Raw genomic sequence first — 22,131 nt, forward strand, 5'->3', positions numbered from 1 at the left:
TTATGAAGGTGAACACAGCCCCCGTATTGGGCAAGATAAAGCAGCAACAGAAGCACTGGGGAAGCCAAAGGAAGCATCTGACACACACAGGATTTGGCTGAAAAATTTATACACCTTAGCCCACCCTACCCTTAATATGGACATAAGTATATTAGGAGTTATCAGATGGAAAGGAGACTAGAAAGGGGAGGACATAAGAGGCCTGTGAAACTGAGTGCTACAGAAAGGATTGTGAATGGATATTAGTGATAACTTCTTACACACAAAGTTTTGATTGCCTCAGTAAAGCTATTAAGGGGCAATATAAGCCAGAAATAGGAAGTGCTTTTATAAACAAGAGAAGATTCAAATGCCACAGGATGTTGTGGAAGAGTATAAATGAGGGGTTAGGGATTCGAGTCTCACTTCCAGCCCAGCAAGACCCCAAATGTCCGCCAGCCACAAGAACCAACAGGGGCTTATCAGAAGATGGAGCCCTGTTTCTTTCAGCTTCCTATAAGCATCTGCCATGGGCCACCACTGGTACACAACAGGTACAGAGCAGCTCTGGCAGTTGGCAGAGGTTGGTGAGCCTCATTGACCAGAGGCAGCTGGCCTGAAAGCAGGAAGGAAAGCTGCCAGAGGTGCAGCTTCCACCCCTTGTGGGAAGGGATACAGCATAAGCTGAGTCAGCTTTAGGTCAATCACCTCCTTCAGAAGACTGAGGTACAAGTCATGCTCCAAGCCTGTGTTGTGCTCAGGCAGAGCTGGCTTGGAAAATGCAAAGACTGGTGCTGAGGATGGTGTTTGCTTTTTTTTCTCCGCCAGAGTGAGGTGATGAACGTAGAGTGATCTGGTAAATAACTGAATATACTGAGACCCTGTAGCAATCACAGGAGCTTTTAGATCTAGTAAAGCACAGTAAGACTGTTTTGTTTCATATGACGGCTTGTTATACTTTGGCTGTGTAGTGCTAGACCAATGGGTACCACAAGTTTTGCAATACTTCTTAATTGAAAACTGCACAATTTAGCATGAACTAACAGTGAACCAGTGCCCCACAGCCTCCTGGGCTACATCTGTTCAGGGCCAATAAGCTACCAGGCACCAGCACTGGGACATGATGATCATCCACACCAGTGAATGGTTAGAATGCTGCCCAGACCACCTAACAGTCTCCCAGCAATGTTTAGGAAAGAGTCAGAAGATGGCAAGGGCAATGGACTGTTCCCAGTCAGCAGCATGCACACAGACAGCCCCACTGGTTTGGTGGTAAGAGTTCAGCTGTAGGGATGTCGTATGTGCTGTGCCAGTTGGTTTCACAGCCGGAGAACAGTCCTTGGCATGTCTTATTTATTAACATAAATGGGTCCAGGCACTTTGAGACCAAGGGTCGAGAGGAACATCTCTTTTTGTTTGCTTTTAGCTGCAAAGCTGTGATGTTCTGCAGAGTTCAGGTAGCATATAGCCAAGAGTAGAGAGAGAAGGGGATAAAAACAGATGAAAGAAAACAATTAAGCTGAAAAGATGCATGTAAGTAGTCATGAGGATCCACTGTAACTGTTTAGTCCTGCATCCACTGAGAAACAGAAATACACTGTATTTACCCCAAATTCTTGTCTGCATTCCAAAGCAAACACAGTTATTTTCCTATTTTCTACTTTTTCAAAGAAGTGTGTTCATTTGTCTTCTTTCCCCTTCATAACATACATAGGCAGACACCATCAGCTGTACCCAAGCCAGAAAATGTTAGTGAGAAGCACTCAGCTCCAAAGGGAAAAATTTAATCCTATTTATTCCTGGGGGGAAAGAGGAAAAAAATCACAAGCCAGGCACCTCCCTGTATGTTTGAGCTCATCATGTTGCAGTTGGGAGAGAAGTAATTTCTGCATCAGTATTTGAGTTAAAAAATCATAATTAACTTACTCAAAGCTACAAACGGTGAATATTGAAAGCAGGGATGATTAGGAACAGCCAGAAGCTTAACTGTCATCTGCTTCCATTACTTGAGAGCTGTGGGCTGAATCCATGTGGCTGGAAGTCTTCATGATCCACCTAAGTGCCCCAAGCTGCTGGATTCAGGCCTGCTGCTGGATTCACAAACCCTGCTCAGCTGGTCTTAGTTCTTAATGCTGGGAGCTAGGAATCTGGGACCAGGATTCATCTGACTAAATGCAGGGGCTACTGGCATTTAGGGATCTAGTACTGCCTATAAAGAAATCAAGTAGCCACCTGTTCCCTCCTGCCCCTCTGAGAGCCCAGGTCCAGGTCTTGTAGTCCTCCCTGTGTCAAATCTGCATGGATATCTGGAATATCCTTTGGCATCCCAAAAGGGCTGAGCACTTACATGTGGGCAACTGAATTAAGCTCTAGCTGTCTACAGAACAGGAGACCCTGCCTGAGCTGGTCTAACCTTTAGAGTCACACATGGATTATCTCAGGCTAAAGGTATATGACATTCATTCCTGGTCCTCTGCTGAATCCAGGATCTCACTGAATAAACGCTTGCTGGAGGGGCAAACTAAGTCTTTAAAAGAATTGCAACCTGAGGTCATGGTAAACACTCCTCAGTTCACCTCATGACTTCCTTGTCCATGAGCAGAAATCAGCCAAATGCAAAAAGAAAGGATGATAACAGGAATGCATTTTGACAAGGATGTAAAAAACATTTATTTTGTTCATTGTGCCAACAAAATCATTCATCGCTTACTGGTACAATTCAGTCACAACCAGTAACAGGCCTGCCAAGTGGTCAGGTAAAGGTTGTGATTAGCTGTGCAAGGACTGGTGGTGATGACGGCAGTTACGGGTTGTGCCAGTCATTCGTGCTAGAGGAGAACTCGCTGTAGAAGCAATTCCAGGCAAACAGATGGAACTAGTGGTTGCAGCTTGAGAGGAGGGGGAAGCAAAACCTCCAAAACAAAAAAACCAAAACAACCCAAACCCACAACTAGGTTTAGAGTTGATGTAGCTAGCAGGTCTGTTAGCATACCTGCACTGCCTCAGAGGGTTAAGGACGTAATCAGCCTTCCTGTCAGGATGTCCCCACTCTCACTCACTAAGTCACCCTGTGGCACAGATGCAGGACAATGTTCTCCTTGCCAGGAGGGTTTGACCCAGAGCAACAGCCCCTGCTCACCCAGAGCCCCGTGGAGAAGCTGGGCACTTTGGCATGGGGTCTGCCAATGCTGGGGCAGCTCTGAGATGCCACTGTCCAAGGGCCAGCCCTGGTACTGGCCTTTTAGATTGTGGCTATTAATTTTTTTAGCAGCAGGGAGCAGCGTTCACTTGCCATATTTTTCAATTCCCTTGAAAAAGCTCCACGATTACTTCATTTTGTTTTTTAAATTCCAGGCACTTAAAGTTCACTTAAAGCCTGAACCTGAGGGGACCTGAGCCCAACTCTCCAGTTGAAGCGCATGGACTGGCATGTGCTGGCATATGAAGGGAGGAGTAAAATCCTGACCCTCTTGACATCAGTGACAAAACTTGGTTAAAAGAATGGTAGGATTTTATCCAGAACATTATTCCCTACATGGATTCTTTTAATAAATTCTGCTTGTTCCTGAACATAGGCTACTTCCTAAGCTCTATTTATTTTCTGTGCCTCTTTAAACCAAAGCCCCATCATAGCTGAGACAGCCAAAGTGAAAGACCTACAGGGAGACACATGCCTACCTGTAAAATTTTCTTAAGAAGAACATGTATTTGGCAAAGGAATAAGACTTTGCATTTATGCAAGTACTACAACTGAGATTAATTACATCTGAGGTAATTTAAATTTCACAGTGATGCCTGGAAACAAGCAGCTACACGTAACCTAATCAGCTGGTCAGGTGCTGTGCCTCACCCAGGAAGCCAGAGCATCTTTTCCTCCAGAAATTCCTGTTCTGTTCTATTGCCCAGCTGTCTGCACAATGTCTATTAAAACTGACTTAGGTTACAGAAGGAATCTGTCTTGTTTCAGTAAACGCTATCATTGCTAGACTTAAGCAGGTGCTTTAGAACTAAAGTTAATGTTAAGCTGCAATGCAGGAGAAATTTAATCATGAAGCTCATTATCTAACACTAACATGGCAAAAAAACCCAGAACTGCAATGGGGTTGCAATCCTTTACTGAATAAGGTCTTTTCTTTTGTCTACATACAGCCTGCCAACAATTTTCCAGGAACATCATCTACTGACATTTCTTTATCAGAAGAAACTCAGCCTCCATCTCAGTCCAGCTCCAGCTATGGTCTTCCCCCAAACGCTCCAGCCCTGTATACACCGACTTACTGCCTGCCTGGAGAAAAGCCTCCACCATATGCACCGTAGAACAAAGAATTAATTTTAGGTAGCTGGTAGGCTTTTATTTTGTTTCTAAGAAATCTCTGGAAACTGCTGTGCAGGCACTAGACTTCCCAAAGGAACCCACCGCAGAGTGTTACAGCCACTCCTCTTTTACCTGCATCTCACTGTGAGCAGGGCAGAACCCTGGAAACGTAAGGGCAGGCACATCACCACTGGGGCATCCAGTCACCACCTAGTTTGCCTGCAGTCAGGTGTAGTAGTGCTTTCTGGCTGCAGTAAGGATGAGATGTTTCCTTCTCGGTGCACTGCAGAATAGATTTTCTTCAATGGGAGAAATGAAGAAAACACTCTGGATATGTGTTCTGCTTTCATAAACCAATACAGAGGGGTTTAAGGGTTTAAGCCTGTGCTGTCTGAGTGCGTAGTCAGAAGCTCTCTGAGTCAATAATTTTCAGTAAGAGGCCAGGTGTTTGTTTGCTTGTAGTACTGATTTAATAACTCTTTTTGGTGAAAGTGTTGTACCAATAAAGTGTGACAATTATTTTACAATAAAATTCACAGTGTCTATTTATACTGTACCTAAGGCTGTCGGTATTTGTAAGGACAGGAAAACAAAACAGCACAGAGGAAGAAGTACCCTACCAAACAGTTTCCTTTTTCAAGTTTCAGACAGAAAGGCTAATTTTATTGGACTGTTACATCTGTAGTTTGTGCCAGTCTAGTCTGCATAGTAAAATGTCATGTCGGTGTGCTAAAGATGAAATTTCCAGACGTGTATTTTATGCTGTATTTTAGTGTTCAAATTATTTCCTTTCTAGTCAAAAGAGGACCACAACCAAAACCATTCTATTTTAAATGCCAGTTATTTATTTTTAAACTGATCAAGACCTGATGCAGGCATTTTACAATGACTGAGACAGAATGAATGAAGGGTCATAATTCCTTTTTTTTTTATTTTCTCCTATTGCATAGAGACAAGGCTAAGCAACAATACCTCTGGCAGTGCCACTGACAGGAAAAAAAACATGTCCCTGATGTGTGCACCCTTCTGCCTCACTGTGCATCACATTGGCTGGGATTCATCTTGGCACTTGGCTGCCACATTTTGGGACAGCAGTGGTTACACCAGCATGAAAACCCATCTGACTGCTGCACCCCTTTACTGCATTTTGCTCCTGCAGGAAGGATGTTGGTGCTGCTTGCTCCATAGATCTTACAGTCTAGACATCAATGAAGCTACAAAAATTTCCTGAAAGGCCAAAGAGCAAAGTAGGGAAAGGAAGGTATTTCTCATTAACGTTTTAAGCAGCTGCTCTGAATTATGAAGATATTGAAAAAAACCATATAAACCAAATCAGCTTACTTGACAGTTTCCTTTCAAAGGAAGTGACACCATCAGACCTGCTCAAAATAGAATGAAGAATGATCATCCTTTTACACATTTTCCAACTTTCAAGAAATTTCTATTAATTCACGTACATTTGTGTATAAAAAGCAGAAGCAGATTCAGTACTAATACACGTAAGATCAGAGATTAATTTATACGGATCATAAAAGCCACCTTTTGTTAAGGTTTTTCTAAGGTGCAAAGTTTTAGGCCAGTGATGTTAACATCAGTGACGAGGTGCCTTATGTGTACTGTTGAGTTATATGAACCTGGCTGAAACAGAAGTCAGAGAAGAGACCATTATTTTTGTTTTAAACATTAATTTAATGCATCCAAAATGCTTAGTTCTTGTGCAAATACATGCTATGAAGAGCACAGTCACCATGATCATGAAGTAAGTGGAACCACACATTTACTTTTTGCTTGCTATGAATACTACCAGGGGAATCACCTGGGTTCATTCTGAGGACTCAAATCCCAGAACAGACATGCTCCCTTTGAGTTGAGCACCTAAACTAGTAACTGAAAAAAAAATGAAATTAATGTTTCTCTTGCGTTGAAGCAATGACTGAGAAGGAATGAAGGAATGCTTATTGCAGCTGCCTCCTCCTCCAGACCTCTTCCTCCAGTGTGGTACTGATGGAGGGTATTTAAAAAATTCACCTTTACGCAAAAGACCCCCCCCCCTTCTGTTATTCTCCAGATAGAAATTCTGGATTTCTTTTCTAAACCACATTTTGAGTCAGGGTGCATTGTGGTCTATGCAAAATGTCTTCACATACATACACACATACGCAAAGTCTGGAGCAATTTTTGCTCTGAATTAGAAAATGAAATAGTCTTGTTCACATAGCATTTAGTATGAAACTGTAGAGTACCATAATGTACCACAGAACTCACATTTCCAGGACCCAAAATAATTCTGGCCTCATAAATAATGCCACTTACATTAACACAAAAGTAAAACATGTTTGTGATTCATTTATGCCACATGGTAGTTTTTTGGGAACTACCACAGAAATTATACAAAAATACTAGGCATAAGATTATTTTTCTAACATGTTTCCTTTGAAAAGAACAAAGTAAAACAGAGTTTGTTTCATCTTCTTGGTTTAAAAATAGGTGCCTTCCAAGTCTACTTTTTTCAGTAGAGATTAATCCAAGTTAAAGAGATGAGAAATTGTGGTTTGACCCCAGCCAGCAGTTCAGCTCCACACAGCCACTTGCTCACTCTCCCCCTGGGATGGGGGAGAGAATCGGAATTTATTATTTTTTAAATAAATTTAAAAAACTCACGAGTTGAGATAAAGTTTAATGGGTGAAGCAAAAGCCACACATGCCAGGAAAGCAGAAAAAGGAATTCATCCACCACTTCCCATGAGCAGGTGTTCAGCCATCTGCAGGAAAGCCAGGCAATGTCACATGTAATGGTGATTTGGGAAGACAAACACTATCACACCAAATGTCTCCCCTTCCTTCTTCTTCCCCCAGCTTTATATGCTGAGCATGAGGCCATACGGTGTAGGATATCCCTCTGGTCAGTTGGGATCAGCTGTCCTGGCTGTCTCCCCTCACAACTCTTGTGCACCCCTGGCCCCCTTGCTGGTGGGGTGGGGTGAGAGGCAGAAAAGGGCTTGATGCTGTGCAAGCCCTGCTCAGTAATAGCTAAAACAACCCTGAGTTATCAACACTGTTTCCAGAACAAACACAAACTATAGCCCTATATTCCCCACTATGAAGAATATTAACCAAAACTAGCGCAGAGATGTATTTTGGTAAAGGACTAAAATAATCATAAAAAACACTGCAGCGTGGACATGCTATTAACCAGAGTATCTTCAGGATTTCCAGCTCTTACTGAAGATACTAATTTAATCTTTCTTGGGTGCTCCATCAAATCACAAATTGATTCAGAATCATCAGCTCTAACATAAAGCACTCTCAGGAATAACATGGTTTCCCTTCCTCAATCAAAAAAAAGCAAAAATTAGAACTGCTTCTGGGGTTTTCTATCCACGTGCACTCTGCCAATAAGTTATTATTGTCCAGTGAGAAACCTCCCTTTTAAACCTGTGTCTGGTCAGACCTGAGTGTTAAGAGTCTTTTGACAGGTCCTTCTCCAAGTACAAATGAGTAGGTTGGTTGAAAGTGATAAAGTTCTTTTCTGCCCTACTGCATTACTCCTGACTGATTTGGTCATGACATGGAGCTATGATGCCATGCTGTCTAATAGCTAATAGAATACCTTCCTCTTCTCTGCTGAATAAAGCAGGGATCCTTGCCAGAAAATATGCTTGGGATAGTCTTCCCACTCTTTCATCTTTTCCTCTGGGACAGTTACATCTTCACAGCTCGGTCACAGATGTTGCCACACATGTGGATTATTAGACTAATGTGTCATCTCCATATTTGCTTAGGAAAAACATGAGATGAATGACCAGGAATAATTTATAAAAGACCTTGTAGAATTAGACTTTTTCCACATTAGCCCTCTGAAGCATGGTGTAATATTAGCCATCCAGTATTTGGATTTTGCACCACAGCATACACCTGTATTGCTCAGTTTATTAATTTGGTGCAAGACAAGGACCAAATAAAGCAAGATTTAAGTGGCTCAGAGCAGGCTAGGCAAAGCCCAGCCCAACTTAAAAGCTGAATGCACTTTATGGCTCTACAGCCTCTCCTGAGTAAACCCTCAGGTATATTCCAACTTCACTGTAGTTCAGCCTGGCTAACTCACAGCTCAAGCTTCTCTGCTCCCACTAGGATCACACTGAGTGAGCCAACCTAAAAGTTCAGCAGCAAAAATATGTCATCAGCAGATAATATTCCCCAATTCTTGACACCTCATCATTTGCTTCAATGGCTATCAACAAAAAAGCCATGCGGCTTTCAACTTATTGAGTTGTTTCTTCTAAATGTTTCCTGCTGACCCAACTTTGTTTTCTGTTGACCAAGAGGTTTTCTAAAGGTCACGACTGAGTCTTCTTTCAGAGAAAGAAAGAGAAGAGAAATTCTAGCAATAAGAATAGTAACAACCATTTGCTCTCCAGCTGAGCAGATATATAATACAGATGTAAGCACATAAACCCCCCCCACCTCCAAACAAAAAACTAAACCAACCAAACAGCACTCCCCCACTACTGTAATCTCCACATCAGGCATAATCTGAGTCATTATCTCCAAATACCAGAATACAGAAAAATCTCAGTACAGGTAAATTAAAAACTTGTATGTAAATATTTTATTCTCTCGTATTTTGCAAATCAGAAAGCAGTGTTTGGTAATAAAAAAAAAATACAGAATTATTATTTTTCTTCCAGTCCACACTCATATATTACCATGTTTTGCACATTACAGATAAAACTGTCTCTTACGGTCTAAAGACAACATTCGCTTTTGGTATATTCTGTACTTCTGACTTATTTAATATTAGTCTTCTGAACTATTTACAAATATATTACAACCTTTAAACCTCAAAGCAAAGAGTATTTCAATAATCAATCTGACATAAGGATCAGTAGCTCCTACATAACTTCAGTGTTTAAGAGAAACTATACACGCAGTGCGGTAGATCTGAATAATTTATATCTTTAAAAAAAAGAAAAGCATTGAAAGTTTCTGAGTATAAAACTTTCGCACTGTAGTGGTACCTACAGACCTGCCTCAACTGGAGGACAGGAATGTGAGGTGATGTCACTGTGCTTGTAGAGAGCCTCATCTAAGTCCAGTGCCTTGTTGCTCAGCTTGACAGTCATGCAGCCATGGTAGAACGCGGTGACCGGAGTAGAAGTGACAGGAACGTCTGTGGGAAAGAGGACAAAGATCTCTCATGGCTGGTTTTAAATAAATACCTGCCCTTCCTACGCTCAGATGACTACTACTTCAATGAATTTAAGCGCACCTCTTCTCCACCCCAGGATTTCTACCTCCCCCCTGCCTTTCTCACCAGAAGGCAAGAGCACAATCCCAGACATGGGGAAAACACCATCTGTTCTGGTGCACAAAAGCCCTTCTCCCAGAATGAACCCTTCCTCAGCTGCTCTGTGTCTTTGCAAGTCCTCCAGTCTTGATAAAACCATGTGCTGCACAGCAGCAAGGCTTCACTCCACTTGCACAACTGTGTTCACACTGCTTTCCATGTCGATATCTTCCCCCCTCTCCATCTCTGAACCCTCTACTTTGTCTTTAGTGGAGCTATTACACCTTCCTCTAATGCTCCCTCTCTTCAAAATAGCTGCCAAAAGATTATAGAAAGAACTTTATGACAGGAAAGCACCTCCTATATGCAGCCTCCATCGCTTGCTGGACTCATCTTTACCATGATTACGCTAGGTATCTGCACAAGGAGGTTGCTGGCCTTCACCAGAAAGGTGTTGGAATGCATCTATTGAGTTGGTCAGACTAATGAGACTAATTTTTTCTATGGAGATTCACTGGTGACATTCTTTTACTCAGTTTATCAGAGGCAGAAAACAGATAGCAAGGAAAAAGACACCATGTACAGTCCAACACACTAGAGAAATTAGTCAATCTTACTAGTAACTTCTCTAACATCATATACACACTGACCTTAAATAAACAAAAAACCCCACACAGTAATATAACGACATGAAAATTTACGTGAGCTGTGTCCTCTATCCTTCCCCAAAGGTCAGTAGTTTATTTACAACTCAAAGCTGACCCAATCAAACTGGTTGTGCAGTGGAAAATACTAAACGTCTCAGAGATTATTTAACGTCACAGTGATGCAGGTAGCTAAATGAACCCCTTATCTTTACACCGAAGCAAGGACAACTAGAACAATAGCTTGTCCTGTTGACCAAAGATTATATGAAATTTAAAAGGTTCTGCTTGGAGACATGCAGGGCCATATTTGAGGCTAATGTGATCAGACACAGCCCAAAGTGTGTCTAGGACTGAGTGACAGAAAGATTTGTGGGGAATCTGTAAGCCACAAAGAGATACTAGAAATTTTTCAGCTTCCTGGGTGAGAAATACCTTGCTCAGTAGTTGCTTAAACTACAGTTTAAGAACTTAAGAAGTTAACTTAAGAACTTAAGAAGTTACCTATCTCCTATTCCTCCCCATTTCCCAAATTTTATCTTTGAAGTCTGCTTAAAAGAAGGGGGCATCTTCGTAACACCTCACATTAATGTAAACTAAATTTTGATGCAGAAGAAGTTGAAGTTGTGGCTTAACACCTTGAAGACTCATCTAAGGAATCACGCAGACTGCTGTTACATGTGCCACAGGGCTGACTGAAAGACAGGGTGGGCTTTCAGATGAATCTGTAAGATACTATCAAAACCAAATTTTTTTCTTTGTGTTACAGTTGTAAATCAGGTGAAATATTTAATTTTCTGTTATGATTAGAAATAGATCTGTCTGAAATGTGGTCCTGTAAAGATTCGGAAGATTAGTTTAAAGGCTCCTTCACCTGGTGGAATGCACATTTCCTGAAAAAACACCTATGCATCACATAAATTATATAATTCAGGATTTACCAGAACTGAAAAGACCACAGAAAATGTAATAAATGCTTACATGTTCCCTCTTATCTCTTGAAATTCTCCATACTATTTCTTCCACATTTGCAACATTAGCTGCACTGAGGATGGGACATATTACATACTTGGACCCCAGAATTCTTTCTTTATTTGTGGCAAATGGAATAAAGACATTAAATGTGACCACTATACTTTGTTCTTTTCCACTGGGTATGGAAGCCAGGAAAACCAAAAACTACGTAATGGTTTCAAAATCTGAAGGAGCCAAACTCACTTAGATCTGACCATTCGGTATAGTTATTTAACCCAGAATGATTAATCCAACTAAAGTGCTGAAATGTTTATTTGTTTGGCAAATGACAAGGTTTCTTGATGCAAGTGCTGCGTTCCTCTCAATGGCAAAAGCAGATCACTGGCAGAAATTCCCATTACTGAGCAAAACAGATCAAAGGGGGAAAAGTAGCTAAACCTCCAGATGCCACCTGGGTCTAAACAGCCATAGCTATGGTATCTCACACTTAGTTCTGGATAATTAAAACTGTGCTTCACCCAGCACAGTTAGTCTAACCAAACCATAGAGAACTTGGGATAGGGACAGAATGGGATTGTTTTCTGAGCTATAAAACCCTCTGCTGTGCATCTGAGAGCTACTTAAAAGAAAGCAGGTGTCCTATCTTGCCTATGCAATAGTCAGCTTGGAGAATTCAATCTGACACTGGAAAATGCCACAGTTGGGGCTTCAGCTTGTTTCTACCAGTGTGTGAATGTCCCAGAGTATGTGGTCTCCTCCCTTTAGGTGTGACTAGGAGCCATTTACATCATCAGCATAAACACTCTTTAAACTCTTGTTCATGGTGAGAAAAGCCACGCTATGTGTCCTAGTACACATGGCACCTCAGCCACCCTGTTCCAGCCTGACTGCTTCAGCACCTACTAAGAGGCCAATGTTGCTGCCTCTCCCTTGCTTGGGCAAGTAAGGGCAAGATTTTGCTTAGATGCTGGCATCATGTGCATCAGAGACATAAGTGTTTCCTGAATTGCATTCCTCAGCAGAAGGGACTGATAAACCAGTTCAGCCAGAACAAGAAATAAACTCCCAAACTTGGCCAAAATTCACAATTCAGATAAAAGTTTGATCTTTCAGGTTCAGAACAGAGGAGCAAATTGACCTCTCAGAAGAAGCCCTGTTGTTGCTGAAAAGCCAAAGAAACTATAAATGGTGGTATGCCCTTGGTTGTGCCCTACATACCCTTTGCTGGGAGGCAATCTGTTAACTGTGGAGTGCTGTGATCAGTTCAAAGAGAGCATCAGCCAGGGAGAATCACCACGCTGGGCTTCCCAAGCTTCAGTCAAAACACTGCAAGGCCCTAGTACTCCTCTCAAGCAATGCTCTCACAGGTTTATTATATTAATGAAGCACTGCAGGGGCCTGTGGTCCAGCTCCTATGGATTTTATCAGGTTTAAGATAATCATCCTGCTTACAGGTATCCTTCAGACAAATCATTCCTACCGCTGAAAAAGCAAAACTTCCTCTTTCTATTTTTGCCTCCAGCTGTCCTCAGAAGGACACAATCCTTCAAGAAAAGTCCAACCCCAGATCTGTTATGGTCATGTGCCTGCACTGCAGACAAAGCCTGCTCAAGAAACAGAGAAGGAGGCTCACAACTTGCACAAACAGAAACGGTTTTCCTGGCGCCCAGCTCAGGAAGGCGAGTTGGGAGCCTGTGGTCAATGGTACAAAACTGGAGGCTCACCTGGCAATCCTCCCACATATGTCTTCACCGGTGATTGCAAAGAGCTCTCCAAGACAGACAGACTGTCCTCTAACTCAGAGATGCTTAGTTCACTCTCTCCTGCTATCCCATCTACCTTCAGGGATAAGTGATCTTTCTTGAGGAGGATGTCCACAGAGTGTTCCTTCTTATCACAGAGATTTATTGCCAGTCGGGATACAACTATGTTCTCCAAGGCCACAGTGATAAACTGAACAGCAGGAGAAAGAAAGAAAAAGAGGCAGTGAGCAGAAATATACTAGCCACACTTATCCAGTACCAGGATGACCCCACTGTGGCCTTTATTACAAATATTTTGCAGAGCCACCAGAAAATTAGGCTTATTACTCTTGCTGATTGTGTTATGAACTCATTTGTGTAGATGAAAACCAATGAACCAGTGGATTAATTATTGGTTGAAACCAGTGTCTTCTCAGAGAGAATTCTTAGGGGGTCTTGCAGTGGTTATTACATTGCACTGGAACCAAGCCGACTGGAGCTGTCGGCTGACTATAAATGAAAAATTGGCTCATGGGTTTTAGTGAAATAATTCCTGGTTTACCCTTGTGAAATGCCAGAATCTAGCCCCTTTATTATGAATACTATTAAATAGTAGCTTCAGCAGTCCATCATAACTGGCCTTTCACAGCACCCCGAGCGACACCTAAAGCCTTGGCTACTTTGGGACTGTTACTGATGAGCTCTAGAGAATGGAAATCTCTGGTTTATGGCACTAAACAGCTTCTGTGCCAGAAAAAAATAGCAAAATATGCCTGCATTGAAGAGAGCAGTTCCATCTTTTACATAGAGCACATTTGCAAAGAGCCCCCTAATAGTGTCTGACACATACCCATAAGAGGCAGAACTTCGGTGTCAGCCAAGCACTGCTGTCTCAGACCATGTTCTGAACTGGTGGGGCAAATAAACAGGCAGGCAGCAAACCTGATAACTGTTTTTGAAAATGATTTTCAGTTCCTAGAAAACAGCAAGGAACCTTCTCTAGAAAAATGCTTATGTCTGTACCTGTTGTTTCAGTTTCTTTGTGGAATGATAGTCAATCAGAGACAGTGATAAAGGGACAGATGCTTCTTCCGTAACTAGAGCAAACAGCACACCAGTATCTGTTGCTGGTTGAATTACAGCATTTACTTCTATTTCCCAGTTCTTCTTGGTTTCATTTCCAGAAGAAGGTTGCACTGCAGAAAAAAAAATGCGCAGGACACACACAGGACTAACAGGTAAAATGGGTAGGCTGTGCAACTTCTCCCTAGAGAAGAGCACAGGCAGGTGAGCCTATGGAGGGATTGCTACATTTCTTTTGTTAAAAAAAAAAAAAAATCATTCCAAAGCACCTTGACATAAAATCAGAGAAGAAAATTGCATCAGTTTCCTCTTGTTACCTTTTGCCTTCTACTGCTTTTCAGAATGTCAAAGGATAATGCTGAGCTTTTTTGTCCCAAAGAAATACTCGAATTCCCATGGCCGTCAATGCAACACACTCAAAGAACTGCTGCAAGGTAGGGCACCCAATTTTTAATCATTCTTGACTGCCCAAAGATCACTGAGGAATCTAAGTCCAAATCTGACATATGGGAAACATCTCTATGAAAGTCTGTATTAAACTGAAAAATTATGTAAGCATACTACACTCATTACCTAACCAAACACTTCCTGATCACCAGCCTCCAGAAGTGTGGGATGTTTTATTTCACTTGTTGAATCGTGAATTAAACTTTCTGGTATCTTCTTACTGCCTCAGTGCCCTTGTAATTTAAAAGGTAGTGCTGGCTACAAAGAAAGATCTCAGTCTTGCTCCCGCAACCTCCCTTCATAGGAGTATTATCTTTGCTGGTTCACCACACCTTGAAATACAATAATTCATTCTTTATAAAGCTTACCATTATGAAGGAAAAAAAAAAACAACAAAATAGGGAATTATTGTTTGAAGAAAAAAAGAATGCGGGTACTGAGGCCTTATCTCTGCTGAGTGTTGTCATCTGCACTTCAGATGCTTGTCTTTACTTTGTCGTTTTTGAATCCATGTGCTAAATAATATGACAGACTGCTGATATTCCCTAATTTACAATGGCACAGCAGAAAAATCCACATAATGATGAACAGATGGCTCCTGCAGAGGAGGACTTACACCCCAAGCTGAAACAGGTGGTTAGCATTTGCGTGGGCTCAAAAACACTGACAGTTGATCACACATATAAACAAACACAATAATCTAGAATAAAAAGGTGCCTTTCTGAGTGCTACATTAGTATGGACAAGTCGGGTTTGAAACTTGTTATTACTCTACCTATACCAATTTCATTCAGCTTGTATCAGCCTAGCGCATTTGACCCAAGTGTAACTAATGCCATCCCATGATTAAAAGTGAAACCCCTCAGACATTTTGTTACAGGCAATATTGATTTTTCTGTCCACCATAAACTCAAGATACAGCACTATGGTTTACAGCTCTCCCTATTGAGCAGAAACAGTGGTAAGGACTGGAAGCACCTAAGCTGCTGGCAGAGATGCTGCTCAGCCCCTCTGGGCTGAGGATGAGCTAGAACCAGTCTGGATGTGAAATATATTACTGGAGCTACACAGAGCAAACCTAATCCATGCTGGGCATATTCACACCAGTTCTAACCATCATACATAGGACTTCCTTTGCTGTGAATCACAAGTTTAGTTATTCCTCTCCATTCACAGCTGCCAGTCTTTTGCGCATCAATGAACAGTGAATCTGGCATACATGTAAGTTTTACACTGTTTATAAACCAAGTATGGTTAATAGCAGGACGAGAGGTCAGCAATTAAAAACAAAACCAAACTACTTACCATAAGTAAGATTAAACACAGCAAAACCTCGGCCAGGATAGAAAGACCCTCGACCTGCTACAGCAAAGCACTGCATCTTTTCATTCATCTTTATGGTCTCTTGGATAGAGGTGTCCTCCCCATTCAGCCAGTTCCATGCCCGCATGCAACCATCCAGCCGAGGGTTTATCTAGGAAGATAAAGCAGTATCTCATGCTTCAAACTGCTGTTCAGTGAAGAAGAACTGGGTGCAGAGAAATACTGAGTTATATTATGATACTAAATAGGAGAAATAATTTTGACGCATTATGCACATGCAAACTAATTGGCAGCAATCTCAATCCTGCAACCCCAAGCAAATGAGTGTTCAGTATTCCCCAGGAAACTCCCCTAAGCTCAGCTTGTCTCCACAGGACAGAAGGACACTAGCTAGTGCAGGTGCTGATTTGGTTGTATTGATTCTGTAATCTCCCCTATGATGCAGATAATCAGTGCAACTTATTTCTAAAGCTCTGTCACCAAAGCTCTGTAACTCCCATAATTCTGCACTGTGAATGCTGGAGGTTAACTGGAAGTTAAAACCCCCAATCCTCTGTGTCATTGCAAACAGCCTGCATGACACACAAGACAGACATTAGACCTGATCACGGTATGTTTTTAGGTTCTGGTTTAAGGAGGGATGCCCGAGCCACAAGACAGGCACACCACTCTTCACACACCTTGTTCCTTCCAGCTTCTAGTTAGGTTACCCTCTATGAAATCTCAGCATTAAAACATGAGACAGCATGTAAAGCCTCTAAATCAGCACCATTATTCCCAATTAACCAAAGGAGAGAGAGAATTAAGTGTCTGAGCCAGGATAAAAACCTGAGGAGTTTTTGGCTCTCAATCCTAGATTCAGACCACACCCTGACCTTACTGTTTCAGACAAGCAGTGGCCCTGAATGACTTCTTGTGAAGCACAGGAGCCTTCCTCAGCTACTACACTCCCAGTCACAAGCCACAAGCTTGTCACCTCATTTAGAAATAAAGAGATGCAAATTAGAGTTTCAAGGTGCTAACTCTGTGTGTGGCAGACATTCAAACCAGCCTGAGCAGCAGCTATTTCAGAAATGTAGCAATCATCTAATCTCACCCAAAGGAGTGCCTTAACTTTTATTCATATGCCCTACCTACTTTAATTAGGAGGAAATAAATAAAAACAAGCAGCTGTTTTTCCTCAGATCTCACTAAACTGAATGAGCAAACAGAAGCAGCAAAATTGTCATACAATACACGTGAAGCACAAACTTTGGTTGCAACACAAAAAGTGCCCTGACATTGTTTCCAGACTTAGTAGGCACAGTGGCACCCTCACAGAGAGACAGTGCCCACTGACCACCTCCCCCAGGGGCACTCATGCTCTCCAAGTCCATATGACCACAGTGAATTTTGTCATGTGCTCCAGTTTTGCTGTGCCCTAACTGTACAGGCGGGATGCATCTCACCCAAACTTACCAATCAAAAAATCAGGAGTCTCACCTTTGCTACTAGCTTACACTCCTGCTACAGTTAATGGAGAGAAAGCTGTATCCAGAAGGTGACAATTCCACCTGTTTCAGGGCAGGTTGAACTGCTCTCAGAAAAGACGAAATCAAGCCCTTCTGGCATACAAAGCAGCATGAGGGATCGTGCTATACTTACGGGTAGAATAAGGTCCTTTGTTTTGAAAGGAATGCCTCCTACTGTCAAATTCAGCTGATACACTCCTTTGTATAGAGTAAACAGATCCCCTGAGACAGCTATTTTCATAACTGCATCCCTGTTGACCTTTAAAATTAAATTTCTTTCGAGTTCTTCAACAGAGATCTGAAAAAGTAAAATTCCAAATTGAACAATTCAGTATGAAAAGAACTTAATATCTGCAGCCTCAACTACAGGACAGATCCCACCAGTGAAATCCCCAAGACAGAAAAATATTTTCTGTCCCCAAGCCTCTTTGTGTACCTTTTAAATTACATTTGACCTTGATATGTAAATCTTTACTCTAGAAAGCAACCTGCAGTTACCCTAACAGTGAAGACAGTCCAGCTACTTCAAAACAGCTATAGAAAAACATGAATGGAATGATTATGTGACATACGCAGGTTGCTCTATGCAAAATGTAAATGCAATAACGAGTTATTAATGAGAATCTTCTTATTGCAACTGCATGTGAAAAGAAAAGCTGGAAAGACAGACAAGATGACTTTCGTTGGACCAGTGGAATATAATGCAGAAGGCCTTCCAGACACAGTTTTTGAATGCCGACCTCTGCAAAAAGAACAACAGATGATGTGATTTCTGAGATGGTAATAAGAACATTAATAGGCAATAGCTTTTCTCTCAAAAAAGCCTCTGCAAGTTTCCCTCCATGTCTCCAAAGAGCTACTTCTAGGAAGATTCTATTACCACTGAAATTTTAAAAAAATTTTATAATTTTAATTATGACCAGGCTGCACAGAGAAGCACAATAAAACATCCATCTCTGTAGAGGGAGAGAAGGAGGCAAAGCATAAAGATGATGCACCAGGCTGCTGAACAGCAGCAGAGATTCTGCTGCCTTGGGACCTGGGTCCTGCTACCAACAGGAGGCTGTAGCAGAAGATAACCCAATCTTCTTGTAGAGAAGGAGAAAGGAGTGCACCTCTGCTATTTCATAACCTTTTTCCCACTCTGTGACAGATACTCCACCTACTTACTCTTCATCCATACAGCTGTTTCCTGGGACACCCAGATGCTGCCTCCACCTGTGAGCCACTGTATAGAACCAATTATCTATTTGTGATGCTGTTTAGACTTGTTCTTCCCTCTCCCTGCTAGCAGGCCAGGTCCTGAGCATCCTTCTCTTTGCATTTTGAGTAGCTGCCCCAAAATTGCTTTTATCAGCCATGCTGAGCTCTTGCTCTGTGGCTGTAATACAAAGGAGGACAGGGCTGAGCAGATTTATACCTGGACACTCCTTTTGGACCTCAGTCTTCAGTAATGAAGATCTAGTTAATTTAATAGTTCAAAAGATTATTCACAGACTTTTCTCCTTTCATCAACCTTTATTCTTCTCTTGTGAATTCCAGTAGAGTCTGCTTTATACTGCTAGAACACTGTTTACACCTGGTGTGTTGCTCTGTGCCATATCTCACAGGATGTGAATTTATTTGTCTGAAGCTTGCTTGTTTAAAGTGGCACCTACACCTCCTAACTGCATTCCATGGAGACACACAAGCCAGTCTCAAACAGGTTTTTTTGGGCATTGGCAGGCTGTAAAGTCCACTTGGTGGGAACATGTCCTGGCAGCCACCCAACTGGATGAGCTACACAGGCTATCTAGTTAAAAACTCACTCGGACACCTCTGCTCGGTGTCATGGTCACTGCTGCCCTAATGCACCAGGGTAGGGAGTGCCTCAGGAACTGGCACAGACTGTCTCCCTGTTCCTAGCACAGACACTGGGCAGTCACAGAGCAAATGGGAATGAGGAAATACTGTCTGCAGTAGTGCCCATACTGTTCTTCCTCTGTGAAGAAATCCTGCTACTTGCAGGCCCACCAAAATTTAGGGCCTTCTAAAATTTTATTATATTGTGTAGCAAGTAATAACATAGAAATAAAAAAAAAATTCTGAGTTCCTTGCTGCTTCTGATCATTAGTACAAGTAAACCCAAATCAGTGAAAACTTCCATCAACAGGTTAATCCCTGTCAAAACTCTTAATAAATTCCAGTTTGGGAAATAACATTCTGCCTACTTCACAATGCCCTCTAGCTGTTTAAGCTCCCGTTCCTTACATTCAAAGCTTAATTGCTGGTGCACCACCATCACCTACAAACCAAAAGGGGAAGCATTTCAGTAGTTAGTATCCTGGGGGACATTCAGGTGTGCAGTTCTTAAAGCAAAGGGTTCCCCTATGGTTAGGTTGGAAAAACATCTCAAGAATACACAAAGTCTATCTGCACTTGGCAGAACCCATCTTGAACAAGCCAAGAAGCAGTTGGACCTAAGCCATGGTCTGAACTCACCGTTTGCCACATGCCATGGTTGATAAGGGGTCCAGTGCTCGTCACACGCCCTATTCCATTGTATTTCAGCTGCAGCTCTAGCCGTCCTTTGCGCAATGCCAAGACTATCCATGTGCTGTCTTGATGGCCTCCAGCAAAGAAAAGGATACCTTCAGGATCAAAGGTTCTAAAGTCGAACTCAGCCACAAGTCTGACCACACAGGTGCCAAGAAATAAATTAGTTATGCGGAATTCAAAAACCACAGAGTACTTTCCATACAGATAGCATCAATTTTAGCAGCTACAAAGCTCTGTTAAAACATGCTAGTTTTTAACGCACTCCTGAAAGACTTAAGCTGTGAAGACAGGTTTTAAAATAGCATCAATAAAGAATACAATACTATACTTCAGTAATTATCCTAACAGCTCTGTGGTCAAGGCTGGCTTTCTCAATTACTGGTTTGGATAATGTTTTGCCTTACAAGACTCCATAATCCAAGCAAATAATGGTGAATGTAGGACTAATTGTAATTGTAACAACACTCTTGCATTCATCAAAGTCAGAGCATTTGACTATCATTCTAAATTGTCCTCACCTCGTCAGTTGTTTCCTTTTGAAGCGCAGCCTGATAACAGGAGTGCCGCTGAACATCCTCCCCAGGTACAAGGATTTAATACTTCTTCCAACAGCAAAAGGCACACATGGTATGATGTTCTATAATCAAAACACATTTTTCGAGTGCTTATTCTCCTCAGAGAGCAGAAAGAGAATCAAAGAGTATGTCTCCACTTCTTTTCTCATGTAGATGCTATATATATAAAGACAGAACTATTGACATTCGTATCGATTGGTGGATGAAGATGAAGAAAATCATCTGGACAATAAAACCAGGGACTCAATATAATTATAAATGTGTTTAGAGATTTGTTGGACACTTGTACTTCTTGCTGCCTTTTACAAATGTGCCAATTGCAATGTTGAAACTATCGTATGGTGCTATTTCTCAGAAATAGAATTTGTTTGGTTTTTTCACACTAAGAGATGTTGTACAAACTTGCAATGAGAGCAGGTTGTTTATCATTAATTAATAAAATACATAGTGCATTGTAATGTTTATTCTCTCAAAATACAATTGTACAGAGAACATTTCCTCTTTTCTTTCCTCTCCCCCCACTATCTGCCCTGGAGGAATGCTTTCCTGTTGCATGATGAAATCATATTCATAAGGTACAGTATAAGGTTTTCTACCACACTGTGCCTGCAAAAAAAGATGTGCTAAGAACATGCTGTTGGTAGGTTACCACAGAGGCAGCCTGTGCCACTGAAGCCCATCCACCTCAAATGCCTGGAGGACGAAAGTGTCCAATGCAAGTGCTGGTCCATAACTTACGCCACAGGCCCTTAGACCTTTGCACCAACCTAGTGGACCTTACTCAGAAAAGCTTGTGCAGCCAACATAACTCATAGTCAAACAGAGGGCTGGCAGGGCTATCATGGATCTGGGACAGGAGGAGCTGGAAAAGAGAGACTTCCAGGAGAAAATTTCTTTTCAGGAGACCTACCGTCCCCAGCTCATGCAACTTTGCCAATAGGATTCCCTCCTGCTGTTCACTTGGCTCAAGTGACTTTAGTCCAGAGCTTCATCAGTTATTCTGAATTGCAATGTAAAGAAAAGGTCTGTTCTGCAGTTACAGCAATGAACACTGACATACCTCACAAGTATTCATATCCTGGGAAAGTTTCACTCCCCCTCTGCCATCACAATGACAGGTATAACTCCCTGGTGAGTTGACACAGGTCTGTTCACAGAGCTTTTCTTCACATTCATCTATATCTACACAAAACCAGCAAAGAAGAGAGGAGAAAACAGTGAGTTTGTTTAAACGTGAATCACTGGGGGGGGGGAAAGCATTATTAGTGCTGTTTTGTAGCACCTTCCCCTTGAGCATCTCCAAGTGCTCTGTGGCCAGTACTTACCCTATGCCACAACATTACAGGAGAGAAGACTGAGAATTAGCATCTGCACAAAGCTATTTTCACAGACAGATTCCAGCTGCCCAAATCAGTGGGAAGGCTGGAAGCTGCTGGAGCAGAGCCCTGGGCTTTAACTTCTAGACAAGTCTTCCTCCCTTCAGTCCCCTTCTGCTATGCCTGTGCTGACTGGCTCCTGCTCCTTCAACTGAGGGACTGCAAGTAAAAGCTGAGTTTCTCATTCATTTTTTTCTTTTTTTCTTTTTTTTTTTCCTTTGGCTTCTTTTTATCTGCTTCACAAACAATTGCACAAAAACAAATTCTGACAGTCCACAGGGATCTCTTCAGGCAGAGGTAAAGACTTAGAGCTCAGCAGGGCTGGTTGGCGTGTGA

The 22,131-nt window shown here is 41.9% G+C and overlaps 2 protein-coding genes across 3 annotated transcripts in view; one reads left to right on the forward strand and one right to left on the reverse strand.

Annotated features, from left to right (window-relative positions):
• The window catches only part of TMEM255B (transmembrane protein 255B), a 64,214-nt gene extending 59,362 nt beyond the window's left edge, over positions 1 to 4,852 (forward strand). For both annotated transcript variants that reach the window (XM_027647573.1, XM_027647576.1), the window contains one exon: positions 4,129 to 4,852. In XM_027647573.1, the coding sequence (XP_027503374.1) occupies positions 4,129 to 4,296 (168 nt within the window). In that variant the 3' untranslated portion in view covers positions 4,297 to 4,852. The remainder of the gene's footprint in view (positions 1 to 4,128) is intronic.
• A 4,028-nt stretch (positions 4,853 to 8,880) lies between these two features.
• The window catches only part of GAS6 (growth arrest specific 6), a 38,760-nt gene continuing 25,509 nt past the window's right edge, over positions 8,881 to 22,131 (reverse strand). The window contains exons 8-15 of the mRNA XM_027640512.1: positions 21,480 to 21,601; positions 20,363 to 20,481; positions 19,788 to 19,977; positions 17,440 to 17,604; positions 15,778 to 15,946; positions 13,966 to 14,138; positions 12,925 to 13,153; positions 8,881 to 9,464 (exon numbers count right to left, since the gene is read on the reverse strand). Coding sequence (XP_027496313.1) covers positions 9,313 to 9,464; positions 12,925 to 13,153; positions 13,966 to 14,138; positions 15,778 to 15,946; positions 17,440 to 17,604; positions 19,788 to 19,977; positions 20,363 to 20,481; positions 21,480 to 21,601 — 1,319 coding nt within the window. The 3' untranslated portion in view covers positions 8,881 to 9,312. The remainder of the gene's footprint in view (positions 9,465 to 12,924; positions 13,154 to 13,965; positions 14,139 to 15,777; positions 15,947 to 17,439; positions 17,605 to 19,787; positions 19,978 to 20,362; positions 20,482 to 21,479; positions 21,602 to 22,131) is intronic.

Source organism: Corapipo altera, unplaced genomic scaffold (genome assembly GCF_003945725.1).
Source record: "Corapipo altera isolate COAL_440 unplaced genomic scaffold, ASM394572v1 0, whole genome shotgun sequence".
Lineage (NCBI taxonomy): Eukaryota > Metazoa > Chordata > Aves > Passeriformes > Pipridae > Corapipo > Corapipo altera.